This window comes from Lampetra planeri, chromosome 32 (assembly GCF_965212315.1).
Source record: "Lampetra planeri chromosome 32, kcLamPlan1.2.h2, whole genome shotgun sequence".
Taxonomy (NCBI): domain Eukaryota; kingdom Metazoa; phylum Chordata; class Hyperoartia; order Petromyzontiformes; family Petromyzontidae; genus Lampetra; species Lampetra planeri.
In genome coordinates, this window is record NC_136138.1 from 3,726,812 (window position 1) to 3,746,260 (window position 19,449).

At 54.6% G+C, this 19,449-nt stretch overlaps 1 protein-coding gene across 2 annotated transcripts in view; it reads right to left on the bottom strand.

Moving 5' to 3' along the window:
* CELSR2 (cadherin EGF LAG seven-pass G-type receptor 2) overlaps positions 1-19,449 on the bottom strand; it is a 126,388-nt gene that overhangs the window by 81,347 nt on the left and 25,592 nt on the right. For both annotated transcript variants that reach the window (XM_078609477.1, XM_078609478.1), the window contains exon 3: positions 2,753-3,394. In XM_078609477.1, the coding sequence (XP_078465603.1) occupies positions 2,753-3,394 (642 nt within the window). The remainder of the gene's footprint in view (positions 1-2,752; positions 3,395-19,449) is intronic.

Here is a 19,449-nt window from a genome sequence, read left to right on the forward strand (position 1 = left end):
AAACCAAATCTGGCTCTAACACTTAAATTAACCCAAACCCTTGCCCCACCTGCCTCATGACCTCTGACCCCTGCACTCCTACACAGGCCTTTGTTTTGACATTGGCATCTCCAACAGTCATCATCACCCATGTAAACATGAACACTCACTCACTCACTATCTCACGCAACAACAAATACAAAGACCCCCCATATAGCCTTTAACAGACCGCTTGGGCAAGTTCTGTTAGCGAACAGCACCTATGAAGGCTGGCTGGCACAGCACAACGAGGGGTTGGTGGCCAGCACCACGCCCGGCCGCCTTTGTCTCCCCAGTCGCTATGTTTACACTCCGTTTGAGGTACTCATTTGAGGCTCGGTCGACCTAGGGCAGGGGTCGGCAACCAAAATAACAAGAAGAGCCATTTCTTTCCAATTCGGTACAAAATTCAGTATTTCAAGAGCCGCAATGCATCTGAGTACATACTGTACATACGTAAATATCGTCAAGAAGCAGCCCGCAAAGAGCCGCATGCGGCTCCGGAGCCGTAGGTTGCCGACCCCTGACCTAGGGGAAACCCAAGACCGGTTCAGCTAATCGTCACTGGTGTTGGCTGTGAGCGGGAATCGAACTCGGATCGCCAGGTTCGTAGCGCAGCGCATTAAACGCTGCGCTGCTACTCCCTTTCCTCATGTCTCACACACCAAACACTTTCCGAGAGGACAAAGGCCACCCCCATAGCCTTCACAGACTGTTGGGGCAAGCGCTATGAATACGCACCTATGAAGGCCAGCACCATGCTGCCATACCCTACACACACACTCACCACACTACGTCTCTCTCTCTCTCTCACCACACCACAACTCACCACACACCCGAGCTAGCCAGCTTAGCTGGCTTGACATCCTCTCCTCCGCCCAGCTCCGACAGGTAGTGGACATGTGGAACAGGTGCCCACACATGCTCACACACATACACACGTCTGTCTGTCTGTGTGTGTGTGCAAGTCTGATGGCGAGCAGTCGTGCAGTGGCTAGCATTCTGTGCTATCAACCCGTCGGCCCAAATTCGAATGGTTAAACTGGTCCTGTGCCTCACCTAGGTCGACTCAGCCTTAAATGAGTAACGAATGCAGTGTGTAAACATTATCCAATGGGGAGACCAAGGCTGCCGGGCGTGGTGCTTGCCACCCAGCCCACATTGTGTGCTGTGCCGGCCTACATAGGTGCTCGCTAACAGCCCTTGCCCCAAGTTTGCTAAAGGGCTATACGGGAGATCTTTGTCTTTGTACGTATTAGGTGTGTGTGTGCGTGGGTGGAGGGGTCACGGGGACCATCCCATGCAGCTGCCGTGAAGGAATTACAGATCAGCGCACGCAGCTGTCCGCACAAGATTCATGGATCCACACACAGGGGTCACGGAGGAGCACACACGCAACACGCGCGTGTGTGTACACTCCCACACCCATAGCATGTACACGAGGGCGCAGTGTACACTCAATCACACGCACGTGTACACACACACACCGACCCTCATGTGCTCAAACACACGCAGGCACGAAGCCACATCAGCAGAGGTGGTTCATGGGCCAGGACAGAAAACTAGACTTTTGCAATGTACGTGAAATATGGTTTTCATAGGTGGTCACTGACACGCTCCGCCTTGGAATGTGAACTGGAGGGTATCGGTGACCGCCTTATGAATAACTCATGCCACCTAAGGTGGCAAAACTTTAGCCGTGCCGATTAAAACTATGAACTATGTTTTATTTGACCAGGTGAGGCCCACTGAGCTGTATCGCTCTTATTCAGAAGCGACTGGCCATCACCAATAATAGCTCGGCAAAGTGGCTTATCGTGTAGAAATTTATAGCAGCCACATATTCTCATCGCACCTTTCTAAATGGTTTTTTTATACAGTCAACATCAGTGAATCACGAGATAACCCCAATCAAATAAATAATGGTTCTCGTATAAGTCAATGTGGTTGGCCACATACAGAAATCATAACTGCTAAAATGCTATGCCACCTCTTCCAACACATCTGTCTGGTCAACGTGGAAGAGTAGACTAAATACAGCTTTAGAGGTCGCTGTACCAGAGGCCCTACTGCCAAGCAGTGGCGTGAGCCAGCAATTGCAGAGGCTGCACCATTACCTTCTACTCGTGTGAGTAGCTCCATGTGAAGTAAAGTACGAAACATGGTCAACGGAATAGCCAAACCACACGCAAACTGATCGTGTCCTGCTGAGGAGCATCATCATGGGGAGGCGCGAAGACCGTCAGGACAAGCGAACCCCCCCCCCACCCACCCAGTGATCCAGTCATTGGGTGGGTGGGGTTGTAGGAAGGTGAGGGTTGTGGTTTGGGCCTAGGAGTGTAGCCAGGATGAAGGTTGTGGTTAGGACCTAGGATTGTATCAAGGCGAGGGTTGTGGTTAGGGCCTAGGATTGTATTCAGGGTGAAGGTTGTAGGTCAAAGGTTATGGATGTGGTTTGTAGCTATGAGTGAGAATTGTGAGTGGGGGGGTTGTGGTAATGGTGATGGTCGTGGTTCTGGTGAAGCTGGTAGGTACGGTGAGGATTGTGATTGAATGAGGTTGTCGGCGGTCAGAAGGCTGGTACGCGTGATGGATGCGGTCAGCGTGACCATCAATACATTCAGACGGTGATCTCGGCATTACCGCGGCGGCCACAGCTCAACGACCACGTGTGACGGCCGGCAACTCAACATTCCTCACGCACCCGGCAGATCATCGCCAACGGCTCGCTCACCCGTGTAGTCGTCCTGGCACACGCAAGTGTAGCCGCCCTCCCGCCGCAGGCAGCTGCCATTGCTGCCGCAGGGGTTGGAGTAGCACAGGTTGATCTCGGTCTCGCAGTAGTCGCCGGTGAAGCCAGGCGGGCAGCGGCAGCGCAGGCCGTGCACCGGGTGGATGGGGCGGAACAGCACGGTGCTGGACGAGATGAACGGCGCCGAGCTGTCGAAGCGCTGCACCGACACGCACTTCATGTAGTTCTCACACGGCTCGCGCAGGCAGATGTTGTCGTCGAAGGGCAGCACGCGCTGGTCGAGGATGCGCGCGAGCAGCGAGCGGTTGAGGTACACCTGCTCCTGCAGCTCCTCCGACGAGAAGTACTGGCCGTGCCCGCCGCCCGGCAGCAGCGCCGAGAAGCTGACGTTGAGGATGCGCGTGGCGCGCACGTCCGTGTCGTTCTGCACGTTGAACACGAAGATGTCGTCCTTGGGCGTGGACAGCACGGCCGACACGCCGTCCAGGAAAAGGCTGAGCAGTGGCGAGAGGAAGCGCTCCTGCGACATGTTCTCCAGCCGCACGGTGATGCTGTTGGTGAGCATGTCGTCTGTGATGATGGCGACGCGCAGCACACACTGCGCGCTCACGCTGTGCACGCCGTCTGCGGGAGGGGGGGGCACAGAGCGCACAGTTAACGGCGGTACGTTGCGTTACGGTACGCAGGTGCACAGGGCGCGCAGTTAGCGGCACGAGGTTCATCGTTGGGGATGAACGGGATGTGGGCAACCGTTGACGGTGCAAGGAACGCGGCCAGGAAGTGACACAGTTAGCCTACAACAACGACAGCTCCTCCGATTTGCACGGTTGGCTGCGTACGGTGCGAATGAATTTCAACATACATACTGCAACAAAAACAGCTGCCATTCGCCACCACTAAGTGCTGGACAGCAGGGCTCGTGTCAGGAGCACACGGACACGCACACATAGGGCAACATGCACACGCACACACACACGTAGAAACACAGCCACAGCGACCCCGCGAACACAGCGGGGCAAGGGCAGCCACGGGTGGTCAGTCTTACCGACCGTCAAGCCATACGCGACCCGGCAGGCAGAACCGGGCGGCTCAGCGGGCAGACGTGGGGTCAGGAGAGAGGATAGGGTACAGGGCAGAGAGGACAGGAGGGGACAAGGAGAGAGGAGACGGGGAAGGGGAAAGTGGAGGGGACATGAGACCGGGAAGAGGGGACAGGAGAGGGAGCAGCAGAGAGATGGGAGAGAGGAGAGGAGACAGGGAAGGGCATAGGACATGTGAAACCCGCTGCTGGGATGCCATGGCAATGTCCGGCGAGGTCGTTGATTGGCTGAGATGAGCGAAGCTCACGATGGCGGCCAAATCAAGTCAAACAATTCTAGCGAGCACGGCTATCAATGCATGCACCACGCACGCACACACAAAGATCCCCCGTACAGCCTACACAAACTGTTGGCGTAAGTACTTCTTAGCGAGCACCTACAAGGCCCGACCGAGTGCACCTATGAGAGTACGGAGTGGCTGGCACCACGCCCAACCACCTTTGTCTCTCCTCAGTGCTGATGTTTGCACACAACGCCAGATGCTCACACGAGGCCGAGCCGACCTCATGGAGGCCCAGCACCGGTTCAGATATTCACCACTGATGTTGGCCAGGAGCAGAAATCGAATTCGTGTCTCCGGGTTCGTTGTGCAGTGCGCTAACCACTACAACTACCCCCCCCCCCAACGCCCATGCACACAAAAAGCGCCATTCTCCACTACGTGGCCGTGATGTTCCACAGAGCTTGCGCCAGGCTAGGTGCACGTTGAGGCCGTCACGTGACGGTGTGCAAGGCTATAGCTGACGAGCAGGGCACCGGGTGTGCCGCGCTCCGAGCAGCGATGTTTAACATGCAGCTCCCACTTCTTCATTGCCGGCCTCGCTGATGAGGGGTGGAGATGGGGTGGGGGGCAAGAGGGGGGCAAGGGGGGGTGGGCAGGGGAGAGTGGGGAGGGGGGGCGGGGGTTGAGCAGGCGAGGGGGGGCAGGGAGGATGGAGGGGGAAGGGGGGGCACGGGGGACAGCAGGGGGGGGCAGGGAGGGGGCAGGGGGGGCAGCAGGGAGGGCAGGCGAGGGGGGGGCAGCAGGGGGGGGGCGAGGGTGGGGGGCAGGGAGGGACCATCACCACCACCACCAAGGCCAGCGTGGTATAATAATAATACGGCGGCAGCAGCAGCGCACGGCACGGACGACGAGAGCGGAATAACAAACGAGGCGGCGTGGCAGTGGCGTCACGCACACAAAGACAAAGATCCCCCGTATAGCCTTAGCAGACTGTAGGGGCAAGTGCTGTGAGCGAGCACCTATGAAGGCCGGAACGGTACACGATGGGGTGGGTGGCCAGCACCACGCCCGACCGCCTTTGTCTCCCCAGTGGCGATGTTTTTACGCACCGCACCTGGTACAGTACTCATTCGAGTTTGAGTCTGAGTCGACCTAGGGGAGGCCCAGGACCGGTTCAGATAATCGTCACTGTTGTTGGCCGTGAGCGGGAATCGAACTTTGGTCGCCGCTAACCGCTACACCACCGCTCCCCACACGTGCAGGCAGCAGTATAACGTAGTGCAGCACACACACACACAAAGGAAAAGGTTCCCGTGTAGCCTTTTTTTTACCAGACTGGTGGGGCAGGTGCCATGAGCGAGCACCTATGAACCACGCCCGGCCGCCTTTGTCTCCCCGGTGCTGATTTTTACACGCTCATTTAAGGCTGAGTCGACCTAGGGTAGGCCCAGGACCGGTTCAGGTGCTGACCACTGATGTTGGCCGTGAGCGGGTCGCTGGGTTAGTAGTGCCGTCCATTAACCACTGCACTACCACACACAACATACAAAGACCCCCCGTGTAGCCTTAACAGACTTTAGGGGGCAAGTGCTGTTATCGAGCACCTATGAAAGCTGGAAAGGCACACGAGGGGGTGGGTTGCCAGCATCACGCCCGAGACCGCCTTTGTCTCCCCAGTGGCGACTTTTACACACCGCACCAGGTACTCATTTAAGGCTGAGTACACCTAGGGGAGGCCGTGAGCGGGAATCGAACCCAGGTCGCCGGGTTCGTCGCACAGCGCGCTAACCACTGCACCACCGCTCCCCCCACAAACACACACACTTACACAACCCCCACACACACACAAAGATCCTCCGTGTAGCCTTAACGGGCTGTTGGGCAAACACACACAGACACCCCCTCCAAATAAGACGACGATTTCCCGTAGAGCCTACAGCAGACTGTTGGGGCAGGTGCTAACAAAGGGGCCGTCCATAAATGACGTCACGCACCTAGGGGGGGGGTTAGACATTTGTGACGATGTGTGACGAGGGGGGGGGGTGTTGAGAAATGTGACGTCACATCAAAATGGGCAACTTTAATTAAATATAGACAACACGTTTTACTTAATTAAATAGACTTTTTAATAAATGTTTTCTCCTACATCAGAGTGCAGCGGCACATTAAATACGCACTACAATGACAATAGTTTAAAGCGATTTGAATCATGTTTTATTTTTTTGGGGGGGGGGCAGAGCTTCGTGACGTCATATTTGAGGGGGGTCTGACTTTTTCTGACGCCGTGTGACTAAGGGGGGGGGGGTCAAAAATCGTATGACGTCATTTATGGACGGCCCCAAAGACAAATATACACCCCCGTATCGCTATTAGCCAGCACCGAACGAAGGCAGGCACAGCACAGGAGGCGGTAGATGGTCAACACCACGCCCGACCGCCTTTGTATCCCCCAGTCCAGTACTAATGTTAACAAAGATAGACAAATATCCCCCATATAGCCTTAACAGACTGTAGGGGCAAGTGTTAGCGAGCACCTATGAAGGCTGGAACGGTACACGAGGGGTTGGGTGGCCAGCGCCACGCCCGGCCGCCTTTGTCTCCCTAGTGGCGATGTTTACACACCGCACCAGGTACTCATTTGAGGCCGAGTCGACCTAGGGGAGGCCCAGGACCGGTTCAGATAATCGTCACTTGGTGTTGGCCGTGAGCGGGAATCGAACCCAGGTCGCCGGGTTCATAGCGCAGTGCGCTAACCACTACACTACCGCTCCCCACAGACAGACACACACACACAGTCACACACACAGTTACACACACAGACACACACACAGACACACACAGACACACACACACACACACAGACACACACACAGACACACACACAGACACACACAGTCAGACACACACACACACACAGACACACACAGTCAGACACACACAGACACACACACAGACACACACACAGACACAGTCACATAGACACACACACAGACACAGTCACACACACACACACAGACACACACACACAGACACACACAGACACACACAGACACACACAGACACACACACAGACACACACACAGACACACACACAGACACACACACAGACACACACAGTCAGACACACACAGACACACACACACAGTCACACACACACAGTCACATACACACTCCTGAGTCAAGGACACAACCCAGCCTCCCCTCGCTGTGGGCGCAGGTGTGAGCTGCCCTCGCGTGTGTTCGTTCAAACGGCCCAATCCCAGCAGCCGCCTCGCTCCTCTCCCCATCGCCCTCCTCGCCGTCCAATCACAGCCCCAGGTGAGACGCAAACCTGCGGCTAAGGATGGCAGCGAGAGGGGCTAACGCAGGTGATGTCACTTTTAAAGAAGCGGCGTCAGCTCATCTCGTGTCGGTGACATCGGCTTGCCCTGTGTGAGGATCGCGGCGATATTAGGGGGCGGGGGGGTGGAGTTTTCCCATGACCCTAAAGGGCCATCCATTTAGTACGTACGCATGGAGGGGGGGGGTTAACACAAATGCTACGATAATAATAATTTGTCTACATTGGCCTTCAAATGAGTTAGATAGTCCGGCGGTGGACGATCTGTTTGCTTAAACACGTGAATATTATTAATCCTTGATCGTTTCTGCGTCGATTAAATATCGGCCGTTCTATAGGATTCGGGGGGGAGGAGGGGTGCGTCAGGCGAACGTACGCAGGTGGGGGGGGGGGTCAAAAGTCCGCGTGAGTACAGGGAGGAGGGGAGGGGTAAAGTTTTGACAGATTTTTGCGTACCTACTCAATGGATGGCCCCTAACTGAATGTCACGGTATATATATATATTTTTTTTATCACGTACGTGATTTGCTGTATTTCCAAAACGCATAGAGATTCCCCGTTAAGTCCCTTGCACTCCAGTTCGCTCAACACAAGTTGTCTTCGAAGCGCCGCGACTTTACAACCCACGGCGTTGCATGACACACGTGCCTTTCAGTTCCACAAGAAACCATCCAAATGAGCGATAAAGTCAATCATTGTGGCCGTGGTAATGGCGATGTCGACAGTGACACCGCGTGACATTATGACGACGGGCGCTGCTCTCCCAGGAAAGTCCTCGCCGAGTCTCGGTGGCGAGACGTGAACTACCTCGCCCGGTCTACGGGAGGTCATGGGTTCGATCCCGACCCTGACGCCTCTACATTTGGAGTTTGCGTGTCTCTCTTCCCCACGTGGTCGTGCTGATTTTTCTCCGGGCCTTCCGTTTTTTTTCCCTCCACATTTGTAAACACGCGTTTCTAGTATTTGGCTGCTATAAATGTCCACGTGATAAGCCACTTCATTGGGCTGTCTATCATTTGTGGCCAGGTCGCTTCTGAAAAAAAGCTATATAAGTCAGTGGGCCTTACATGCTAAAACAAAAACGTTTTTTTTCCAGTTTATAGTGTCTCATTCTCTTTTCAGGAGGGTCCTGCCCAGTTTTTTTCTCAGTAGGAGGGGCCACTATTGCAATGTAGCTCCCAAGCGAATTATTTGCTGAGCCATTCTGCAAATTTGGACCGCGACGCCCGGCACACAAACGGCCCTCCTTGAGAATGACGTCACGGGGATCTTTAACGTTCATTTCGAGTGATGCAGACGGCGCTTGCGACTGTCCAACCCACAGCGCTCTCCAACACACCACCGGTGTGCCCAAGTATCAACTAATTGGCATGTTTTGTTTACGTGACAAACCTTACTAATTGGCTATGTCGGGTGGTGGTGGTGGGTTAACGAAACATTTATTTTTACGCGATGTAACCCAAAACCAAACCTCTTTGTCATGGATATTGGTCGAAAAACCTACGTGTTAAACCGGTAGTACAGCGGTAATGTTTATGGTTAATATCTGCGTCGCAGCATTAATCAGGGCGGCCCGCTGGATTTGAACCCCGAACCTTCGCAACGCAAACGGCCAATGCACAACACCGCCTTGGCTGCGTCACCGCCGTCACTCCGGAAAGCGTTTAGCGACACGCCAGCCTAATGGATAATCCCCGCTTTACACAACTTGATAATTATAAGGCCTTTTGTTATTTTATGATTGTCAGGAAATACAAAATGCATGTGTTGCTTTAATTACGCCGTTTCGCTCAATCCCCCTTCGCAAAACCTTGACGCCTGTTCGTACGGCATTTAACTTGCTGGCAACAAAAAAAAGCGTTCATCAAGGAACATTCCCTCCCATCCCTGCGCCGACCTCCCACCGGGTCCACTCAGCCAGAAGGAACGAGTCAAGCGGGGATCGGGAGCCCACGCGTACGGAATCAGCAACACAAACACACGCGGGGGGCCCGTGGGGGTGGAGGGGGGGGCACGGGAGGTGATGGCTGGGGGCACGACGGGCCTGGCAGCACATTCATTCAGCAGTGGATTAACCGCGGCTGATGATCATGAAGCCATGTACATTATGCAGCGGAGTGTGGTAATATATTGAACTCTTTAACCGGAGCGAATGCTTGCTTAGTTTGGGACGGCGTTTGTTAAAACGTGTTTGTTAATCTCGCTTAAAACCCGCGTAGAACAACAAAAACCCTACAAACAGGAGCTGCATTGTGTCTCGACAGAGCTGAGTCTGTGTGCCATCATTGCGAGTTTATAGAGCAGTAAAACTGTAGCGTCTGCTGGCTTATCAGGGCCGTGCCTCCCCCCACACACACACACGAGTCCACGTCACCGTCTGTCAGCCAGCACGATGTCGGCACAGAACAACACGGCACAGGCCAAGGGCTGCCCTGGGGGCCACCTGGGCCCTAAGGAAACAAGGGGACTTAAAGAGGCGAGAGCACGAGGTCGCCAAGCGAAATAATAAAAAGAGATTTTCTTTGAGAATTCGGTAACAACAACAAAAAACATCAATATTTCAAGAGCCGCAATACATGTGCGTAACGTGAAGAAGCAGTTGCTTACTCTGGCTCTTTCGGTAAAGTCACGTAGATATAAAATACGTGACTTTACCGAAAGATTTGAAGTTTTCGTGACTGCAAGGATTCATACTCTTTGTTTTTTTCGGTAAATAAATGAAAAAACAACTAAATTAAATCGTGATTCAAAAAACAACTAAATTAAATCGTGATTTAATTTAGTTGTTTTTTCATTTATTTTTTCATTTATTTCATATTTTTACCTACGTGACTTTACCGAAACAACCAAAGAGTATTTACCGAAAGAACCAAAGAGGATGGATTCCTGCAGTCACGAAAGCTTCAAATCAAGACTGAAGCAGTTCCTTCATGAGCCGCAGGTTCCCGACCCCGTGTCGAGTGCGTCGCGCCTTCGTGGGTGCACCCCAGAGGTCGCAACCGGGTACCCGATACCCGTACCCTACCCGATACCCGGCTACCCGTACCCGGCCGGGTACGGGTAGCCGTTTGCGACCCTGGTGCGGCCGGGTACGGGTAGGCCGTGAGTCACCGGTGAGTCACCGTTTGTCACTCATTTCGGGTAGGGTACGGGTAGCGTACGGGTACCAATACCCGGCCGGGTACGGGTACCCGTTTGCGACCCTGGTGCGCCGGGTACGGGTACGGGTAAGGAATCAAAACCCGTTTGCGACCTCTGGTGCACCCCTAATTTGGGATCCAAGCCCCGAGACCTCAGAGACCAGGAAGGAGCGTGGCAGGCCAGGGGAGGCCAGGTAACCCAATGCGCCAGGCCTGAAGGGCGCCACGGTGGCGAGATGTTAACTACCTCGCCTGGTATACAGGAGGTCGTGGGTTCCATTGGAGTTTGTGTGTTTTCTCTCTCCCCGTGGTTGCGTTCGATTTTTCTCCGGGTCCTCCGTTTTTTTCCCTCCACATTTAGAAGCGCGCGTTTAGGACTATTTGGCTGCTGCAAATTTCCACGTGATAAGCCGCTTCGTTGAGCTGTCATTTGCAGCCAGGTCGCTTCTGAAAAAAGAACTACAGTGTATAGCCCGGTGGGCCTTACACCTGGTCAAATAAAATAAAGATCTGCCGAGTTCCAGGCGTTATACCATGGGGAGGCCGGGAAACCCAAAGGGGGCCAGGGGACAGCTTTGGCCGGTTCAATTAAACACCTCGACTGTACCCCTCACCGGCAGTGCCGGATTATCCTCGTAGCACAAGTAGCTACTACACGTGCAGTAGCTACACGTGTAGTAGCTGCACGTGTAGTATCTACAACACGTGTAGTATCTACAACACGTGTAGTAGCTACAACACGTGTAGTAGCTACACCACGTGTAGTAGCTGCACATGTAATAGCTACAACACGTGTAGTAGCTACAACACGTGTAGTAGCTACAACACGTGTAGTAGCTACAACACGTGTAGTATCTACAACACGTGTAGTAGCTACAACACGTGTAGTAGCTACAACACGTGTAGTAGCTACAACACGTGTAGTAGCTACAACACGTGTAGTATCTACAACACGTGTAGTAGCTACACCACGTGTAGTAGCTACACATGTAGTATCTACAACACGTGTAGTAGCTACAACACGTGTAGTATCTACTACACGTGTAGTAGCTACACCACGTGTAGTATCTACAACACGTGTAGTAGCTACACATGTAGTATCTACAACACGTGTAGTAGCTACAACACATGTAGTATCTACAACACGTGTAGTAGCTACACATGTAGTATCTACAACACGTGTAGTAGCTACACCACGTGTAGTATCTACAACACGTGTAGTATCTACAACACGTGTAGTAGCTACACATGTAGTATCTACAACACGTGTAGTAGCTACAACACGTGTAGTAGCTACAACACGTGTAGTATCTACAACACGTGTAGTAGCTACAACACATGTAGTAGCTACAACACGTGTAGCTGCAACACGTGTAGTAGCTACAACACGTGTAGTATCTACAACACGTGTAGTAGCTACAACACGTGTAGTAGCTACAACACGTGTAGTAGCTACAACACGTGTAGTAGCTACAACACGTGTAGTAGCTACAACACGTGTAGTAGCTACACCACGTGTAGTAGCTGCACATGTAGTAGCTACAACACGTGTAGTAGCTACAACACGTGTAGTAGCTACAACACATGTAGTAGCTGCAACACATGTAGTAGCTGCAACACGTGTAGTAGCTACAACACATGTAGTAGCTGCAACACATGTAGTAGCTGCAACACGTGTAGTAGCTACAACACATGTAGTAGCTGCAACACATGTAGTAGCTGCAACACATGTAGTAGCTGCAACACGTGTAGTAGCTGCAACACGTGTAGTAGCTACAACACGTGTAGTAGCTGCAACACGTGTAGTAGCTGCACATGTAGTAGCTACAACACGTGTAGTAGCTACAACACGTGTAGTAGCTGCAACACATGTAGTAGCTACAACACATGTAGTAGCTGCAACACATGTAGTAGCTACAACACGTGTAGTAGCTACAACACATGTAGTAGCTGCAACACATGTAGTAGCTACAACACGTGTAGTATCTACAACACGTGTAGTAGCTACAACACGTGTAGTAGCTACAACACGTGTAGTAGCTACAACACGTGTAGTATCTACAACACGTGTAGTAGCTACACCACGTGTAGTAGCTACACCACGTGTAGTAGCTGCACATGTAATAGCTACAACACGTGTAGTAGCTACTACACGTGTAGCTACTACACGTGTAGCTACTACACGTGTTGTAGCTACTACACGTGTAGTAGCTACTACACGTGTAGCTACTACACGTGTTGTAGCTACTACACGTGTAGTAGCTACAACACGTGTAGTAGCTACAACACGTGTAGTGTTGTAGCTACTACACGTGTAGCTACTACACGTGTTGTAGCTACACGTGTAGTAGCTACTACACGTGTAGCTACTACACGTGTAGTGTTGTAGCTACAACACGTGTAGCTACTACACGTGTTGTAGCTACTACACGTGTAGTATCTACAACACGTGTAGTAGCTACACGTGTTGTAGCTACTACACGTGTAGTAGCTACTACACGTGTAGCTACTACACGTGTAGTAGCTACAACACGTGTAGTAGCTACAACACGTGTAGTGTTGTAGCTACAACACGTGTAGCTACTACACGTGTTGTAGCTACTACACGTGTAGTAGCTACTACACGTGTAGTAGCTACAACACGTGTAGTAGCTACAACACGTGTAGTAGCTACAACACGTGTAGTGTTGTAGCTACAACACGTGTAGCTACTACACGTGTTGTAGCTACTACACGTGTAGTAGCTACAACACGTGTAGTAGCTACAACACGTGTAGTGTTGTAGCTACAACACGTGTAGCTACTACACGTGTTGTAGCTACTACACGTGTAGTAGCTACAACACGTGTAGTAGCTACAACACGTGTAGTAGCTACAACACGTGTAGTGTTGTAGCTACTACGCGGCAATGATTCACGCGGCCCTCCACTAACCCCACGCGAGTCAGGAATCGAGTCTCTTTGTTTCTCTCGTTTTCATTGTTGACGGTTGTTTCGCGCGCGTCTCGTTTGTTCAGATTTGTTCCCTCCATCATCTGAAAGGTAACGTTAGCGTGTCGTGTGCATGTCGTTCGCATAAGTCGGGGGAAACTGCGATTCTTGACACGCGGAATGGCGAGCGTGCGGATCGATACACCGACCCCACCACCACCGCCACCACTGAACACCCAGCGAGACCGGGGATGGCCCTGGGAGCCAGGAGCCGGACAGAACTGGGGACCCGGGGTGGTGAGGACACCGCAGAGAGGACGACTGCTGCCCACGAGGCAGCGTGTGCGTGCGGGTTCAACCCGCTGCTGCCCTGCACCCCACGACCCACAGACCGGGGCTCTCCATTCACCCAGCCGCCCATGCTGTCGACTCCCTGCCGCTGTAAAAAATTGAGCCTCGGCACCGTCCTCTATTCTCTCTTGCCGAAGACTGCCTGCCTCTCAGTCTCCCATAGACTCACAGAGACCCATAGACTCACGTAGAGACCCATAGACTCACAGAGACCCATAGACTCACAGAGACCCATAGACTCACAGAGACCCATAGACTCACAGAGACCCATAGACTCACAGAGACCCATAGACTCACAGAGAGACCCATAGACTCACGTAGAGACCCATAGAGACATACAGACTGGCACAGAGAGAGTCACATAGAAACCTATACATTCGCATAGAGACCCATGCACTCAGACCCATAGACTCGCATAGAAACAGAGAACTGTGACTGAAATATGTGTACAGGCTGGAAACAAAGAGAATGAACAACACACACAGGTGCGCAGCGTTGCATGAACAAGAGCTCTCGGCTTTATCCAGACCACTATATCAACAGAACTGCACGTGTAGCCGTGTTGTCGTTTAGAACCAGCGAACTCGGGAGAATTGAGAGAATGTGGCCGTCCTCAGCACCCGCAGCAGCGGCGAAACAAAACACACAGACAGCTGTAGAAGTCGACCGGCTTCGTCCTCATTGGGACTCATCAGTGCATCGCAGTCCTTAACGTCCCCTTGCTGCCATACGCCTCAGCTCTTCTGAGCTGGTGGTCTGGCTAAGGCATGCAATGCTGACGTCAAGCTTTGCGTGTTGCTAAACCCCAGCCACTCTCCAGCCACCGCCGCACTGGTCCCACTGACCAAGAGTACGGAGCGCACAGGTGAGTACGGGAGGGCGCAGGTGAGCAAAGGTGAGTCACGAGTGTTCGCCGAGACGGGGGTGAAGCTGGCGAGGCTCTGGGAGCCGCGTCTTTGCCCAAGCCCCTTCGCCCACTGCGTGTTGCGCAATCGGTCACGAGGAGGAGGAGGAGGGGGGTAGAGGCGGCGGATACTGGATCGGTGTGGACTGGTGTGGCGGGAGCTGGTACAGGGCCAGCCACACCACGAGACCCCCACCAGACCCCAACGCAGAGAGACCCCCCCCCCCTCCCCCTTACTGCCACCACCGTCAGTCGCCAAAACCACCACCACCGCCAACCCGATAATTACCACCATCTCTCCAACATTTCCAGACGCAGCTTTGTTTAGGATTAGGGTCCTGGTCCCATGTGACACGGCAGCGATGGATGGATATGTGGACCCTTGCCCCTCTCTCTCCACGGCCAAGCCCCGGACATATCTCGAAGTCAGCACAGGTCTATTATGTAAACTGTGCAGTCTCGTGTGTCATAAAGTTCCACACAAAACTGGCACCAGATCGCGGTACCAATCAATGACTGCCAGCCGATCTCAGACGCCAGTTCCCAGACACGAACACGCTCCCTCACTGCCTCTCACCCCCGACCCTTGCACCCTCCCCCCTGCTCGCGACCCTCCCTCTCACCCCCACCACCCACCTCCCTCCCTCTCACCCCCACCACCCCCTCCACCCCCTCCCTCTCACCCCCACCACCTCCCTCCCTCTCACCCCCACCATCCCCCTCTCTCCCACCCCCCACCACCCCCTCCCTCTCACCCCCACCACCCACCTCCCTCCCTCTCACCCCCACCACCCCCTCCACCCCCTCCCTCCCCTCCACCCCCTCCCTCTCACCCCCACCACCTCCCTCCCTCTCACCCCCACCATCCCCCTCTCTCCCACCCCCCACCACCCCCTCCCTCCCACCTCCACCACCCCCCTCCCTCCCACCCCCACCCTCCCACCCTCCCACCCCCTCCCTCCCACCCCCACCATCCCCCTCCCTCCCACCTCCACCACCCCCTCCCTCCCACCTCCACCCCCCCTCCCTCCCACCCCCTCCCTCCCACCCCCACCATCCCCCTCCCTCCCACCTCCACCCCCTCCCACCCCTCGCCCCGGGAGAGAAGAATGCGCGTGGTGCTCCTGACCCCCGAGATCTCAGCTTGAGTTTCCTCTCCCCTTGGTCGCACCGGGGGCGAATTCTTACGGCGAGGGACCGAGAGAGAGAGACCGAGGTGGCTCACGTCTACAACGTGTGGACATGCAGAGGATTGGGGGCAGAGAGGTGCAGTTAGCGAGCGCCTATTGGGGCCGACACGGCGCTCGCCAGGGTGGGAGTGTGGACTTGCTGCACCGCACCCGCCCACCTTTGTTGACAATTGCTGATACAGTATTCAAACACCGCATCGGGAACTTAGTTAAGGCTTAGTTGACCTAGTGGAGGCCCAGAAACAGGTTTCCGATGCAACGTGCCACTGATGTTAACCGTGAAAAGGAATCAACCTGAAGTCGCCGGGTTTGTTGCCCACAAGACAAAGATCCCCCGTGTAGCCTTAACAGACTGTAGGGGCAAGTGCTGTTAGTGAGCACCTATGAAGGCCGGCACGGCACACGAGGGGATGAGTGGCCAGCACCACGCCCGGCCGCCTTTGTCTCCTTCGTGGCGATGTTTACAAACCACATCAGGTACTCATTTGAGGCTGAGTCGACCTAGGGGAGTCCCAGAATCGTCACCCGTGTTGGGCGTGAGCGGTAATTCAACTGAGATGGCAGGGTTCGCAGCGCAGTGCGCCACCGCTCCCACACACGCGCACGTGCTTTAGGCACCACACGTGACACCCCACGTGCTTTAGGCACCACACGTGCTTTAGGCACCACACGTGCTTTAGGCACCACACGTGCTTTAGACACCACACGTGACACCACACGTGCTTTAGGCACCACACGTGACACCACACGTGCTTTAGGCACCACACGTGACACCACACGTGCTTTAGGCACCACACGTGCTTTAGGCACCACACGTGCTTTAGGCACCACACGTGCTTTAGGCACCACACGTGCTTTAGACACCACACGTGACACCACACGTGCTTCACGGGAGGTCTTGACTGGGATGCGCCTGCTGCCCGTATCCGGAGCTAAACTTAGGACGCATTCCTGTGCAGCCATGTAGGGTTGACCAAGACACAGGACACACGAGGGTGGGGGGCGTGGTGGTGGGGATGGGGGTTCAGGGAGCCCGGGCAGAGGGGGTCCAGGCAGGGCTCCTCGAAGGGGGGACCTCCCCGTGTTCCTCCTGGCCGAGTGATCACAGCACATGCGGCTGGGGGACAGAGGGGAGCGGCTGGGGGAAAGGAGCGAGGGGTGATGGTGGTGGTGGGAACGTGAAGTTCCCATGACGACAGCCTTCATCAATTGGCTCTGATCTATCCACTGCTGGATTCAGGCATCCCGAAGCCAGTCAGCCACCCCCCCCCCGTTCCGCGGGCACGAGCTCAGTTCATCCGAATTCCGTCTCCAGCGGCGTGAGCACTCGTCTAGCCCTCGCCTCCCTTTGGGCTGCCACTCGGTTCACCGATCTCACGACCGACGGCCATGTGAGTGAGTGGGTGAGTGAGTAAGTGGGTGAGTGAGTGGGTGAGTGAGTGGGTAAGTGAGTGGGTGAGTGGGTGAGTGGGTGAGTGAGTGGGTGAGTGGGTGAGTGAGTGAGTGAGTGGGTGAGTGGGTGAGTGGTTGAGTGAGTGAGTGGGTGAGTGAGTGAGTGGGTGGGTGGATGAGTGGGTGAGTGAGTGGGTGAGTGAGTGGGTGAGTGGGTGAGTGATTGAGTGAGTAGGTGAGTGAGTGAGTGGGTGAGTGGGTGAGCGAGTGAGTGGGTGAGTGAGTGGGTGAGTGGGTGAGTGAGTGGGTGAGTGAGTGGGTGAGTGGGTGGGTGAGTGGGTGGGTGAGTGAGTGAGTGAGTGGGTGGGTGGGTGAGTGAGTGGGTGAGTGAGTGGGTGAGTGAGTTGGTGAGTGAGTGGGTGAGTGGGTGAGTGAGTGAGTAAGTGAGTGAGTGAGTGGGTGGGTGAATGAGTGCTCATCCGCTATCGGATGGTGACAGCACCACACGTCCGTCCATCAGCCGCGGTTGTCGGGGGGGTGGGAAGGCGGCTCCAAGAACAACCGTCGCCAGCGACGATTGTTTAAATCAGACAAAACCCCGACACGGGCTTCCACTTTGCTGAGCGTCATCAGCAGGTCCCGTTTTAACGAACGCCGCGCCGAGTCCCTTCGGACTCTTGTGTGGCCGTCGTGAGCGACATCTGGGCGAGCGAGGCTGCAAGGAGCGAGCGGCACCTCGCAGCAGCAGAAGCAGCAGCAGTAGCCTCCTCGACTCCTTTCATTCCGCCTTTATTCGACCAAACAAAAGCGCGCGTCAGTGACAGGAGGCGCTGGGAGTGTGTGGGGGGTGAGGGGGGGGGTGAGGGTGTGGGGGAGGGGGGGAGGGGGGGGAGGGGATTCTCACCCCCCAGCCCAGCTCCCTCGTCTCTTCAACAGCAGCAGCGGGGGGAACATCTCTCACGATACAGTAGCAACAATGGCCTTTATTTACCCAGCAAAGCCTCAGCGAGCCCCAAGTCGCCTCTCTGCTTTGTCGAGGGCCCTGCCCACACGACGCGTCGTTGGCCGAGCCTATTCACGAGCGTTTGGGTCGGTTTCGCGTGGGGCCCACATCGGAGAACCCGGGAAAAAAAAAACCCCCACCGTGCGACAACACTCAGAGCTCTGCACAGATTGATTCGACAATCCGTCACTGCGCTGGCATCCCTTGGCCACGGCCATCCGAACCGCCTCCGTTTTGTGAGCGACACGTGGGGTCACCTTCTGGGTTGTGGCGTTCCCTTCGAGTTGGCTTGCGCGGCCGTGGCTGCGAAGAACCGAATTGAGTTCCCGAAGAAGCTCCGGGCACGCGGGGCGAAACGTCGGACACGTCGCGCCGAGCACACACGGTGGCGCAAACCCGGAGAGAACCGCATCGGGGAGGGGCCACGCAGCGGCCCGACGCGGCTGTACTAATTGGTGGGACTGACCAAATAGCAGCGTTAGCTCGAGTCCAATCAATGCAGCAACAAAAAACCCCCAAACGGTGAAATCGGTATCGGCCATAACATCCCACCGCTGAAAAATCACCCGCAAATTAATCAACTGGGATCGCACACAGCAGCACATTCGCATTCCTGCTATATCCGACGAACCTGGCAGGGCCCTCCTTTTTGTCCTCAAGCTACTGCCGCTGACATCGCGCACTCCCAGAAAGCCGTGTGGCTCATGGGACTGGTAGGGGAGCCTTTGCGGTGTTTACGCAGAGGGCCGGGCACGTGGCGAGTTGGCCGAGTCGTCTGCCCATTTGCGTTCTCCACAACAACGCGGATGATTACGTTGAGTTATGCATTTGCCAAAGTCCACATTTTCGCCGACATTTGCTAAATAGTTGCACGGCAAATTACTCAATTGGGACCACACACAGAGCGTCAATCATCACCCCCCCTCCCCCTTACTGCAAAACTACGGAATAAAAATCTGTATTTATCGTGGAGAAATCCAAAAACCTGTTAGGACCCTCCTGAAAAACTGGTCTCGTAAACGAGGGTGGCAAATAGTAGCAGCAATCATTCAAATTAATGATTCAATGACCTTTAAAACTCGAGAGCCGTTGAGAGGCGTCCCGAT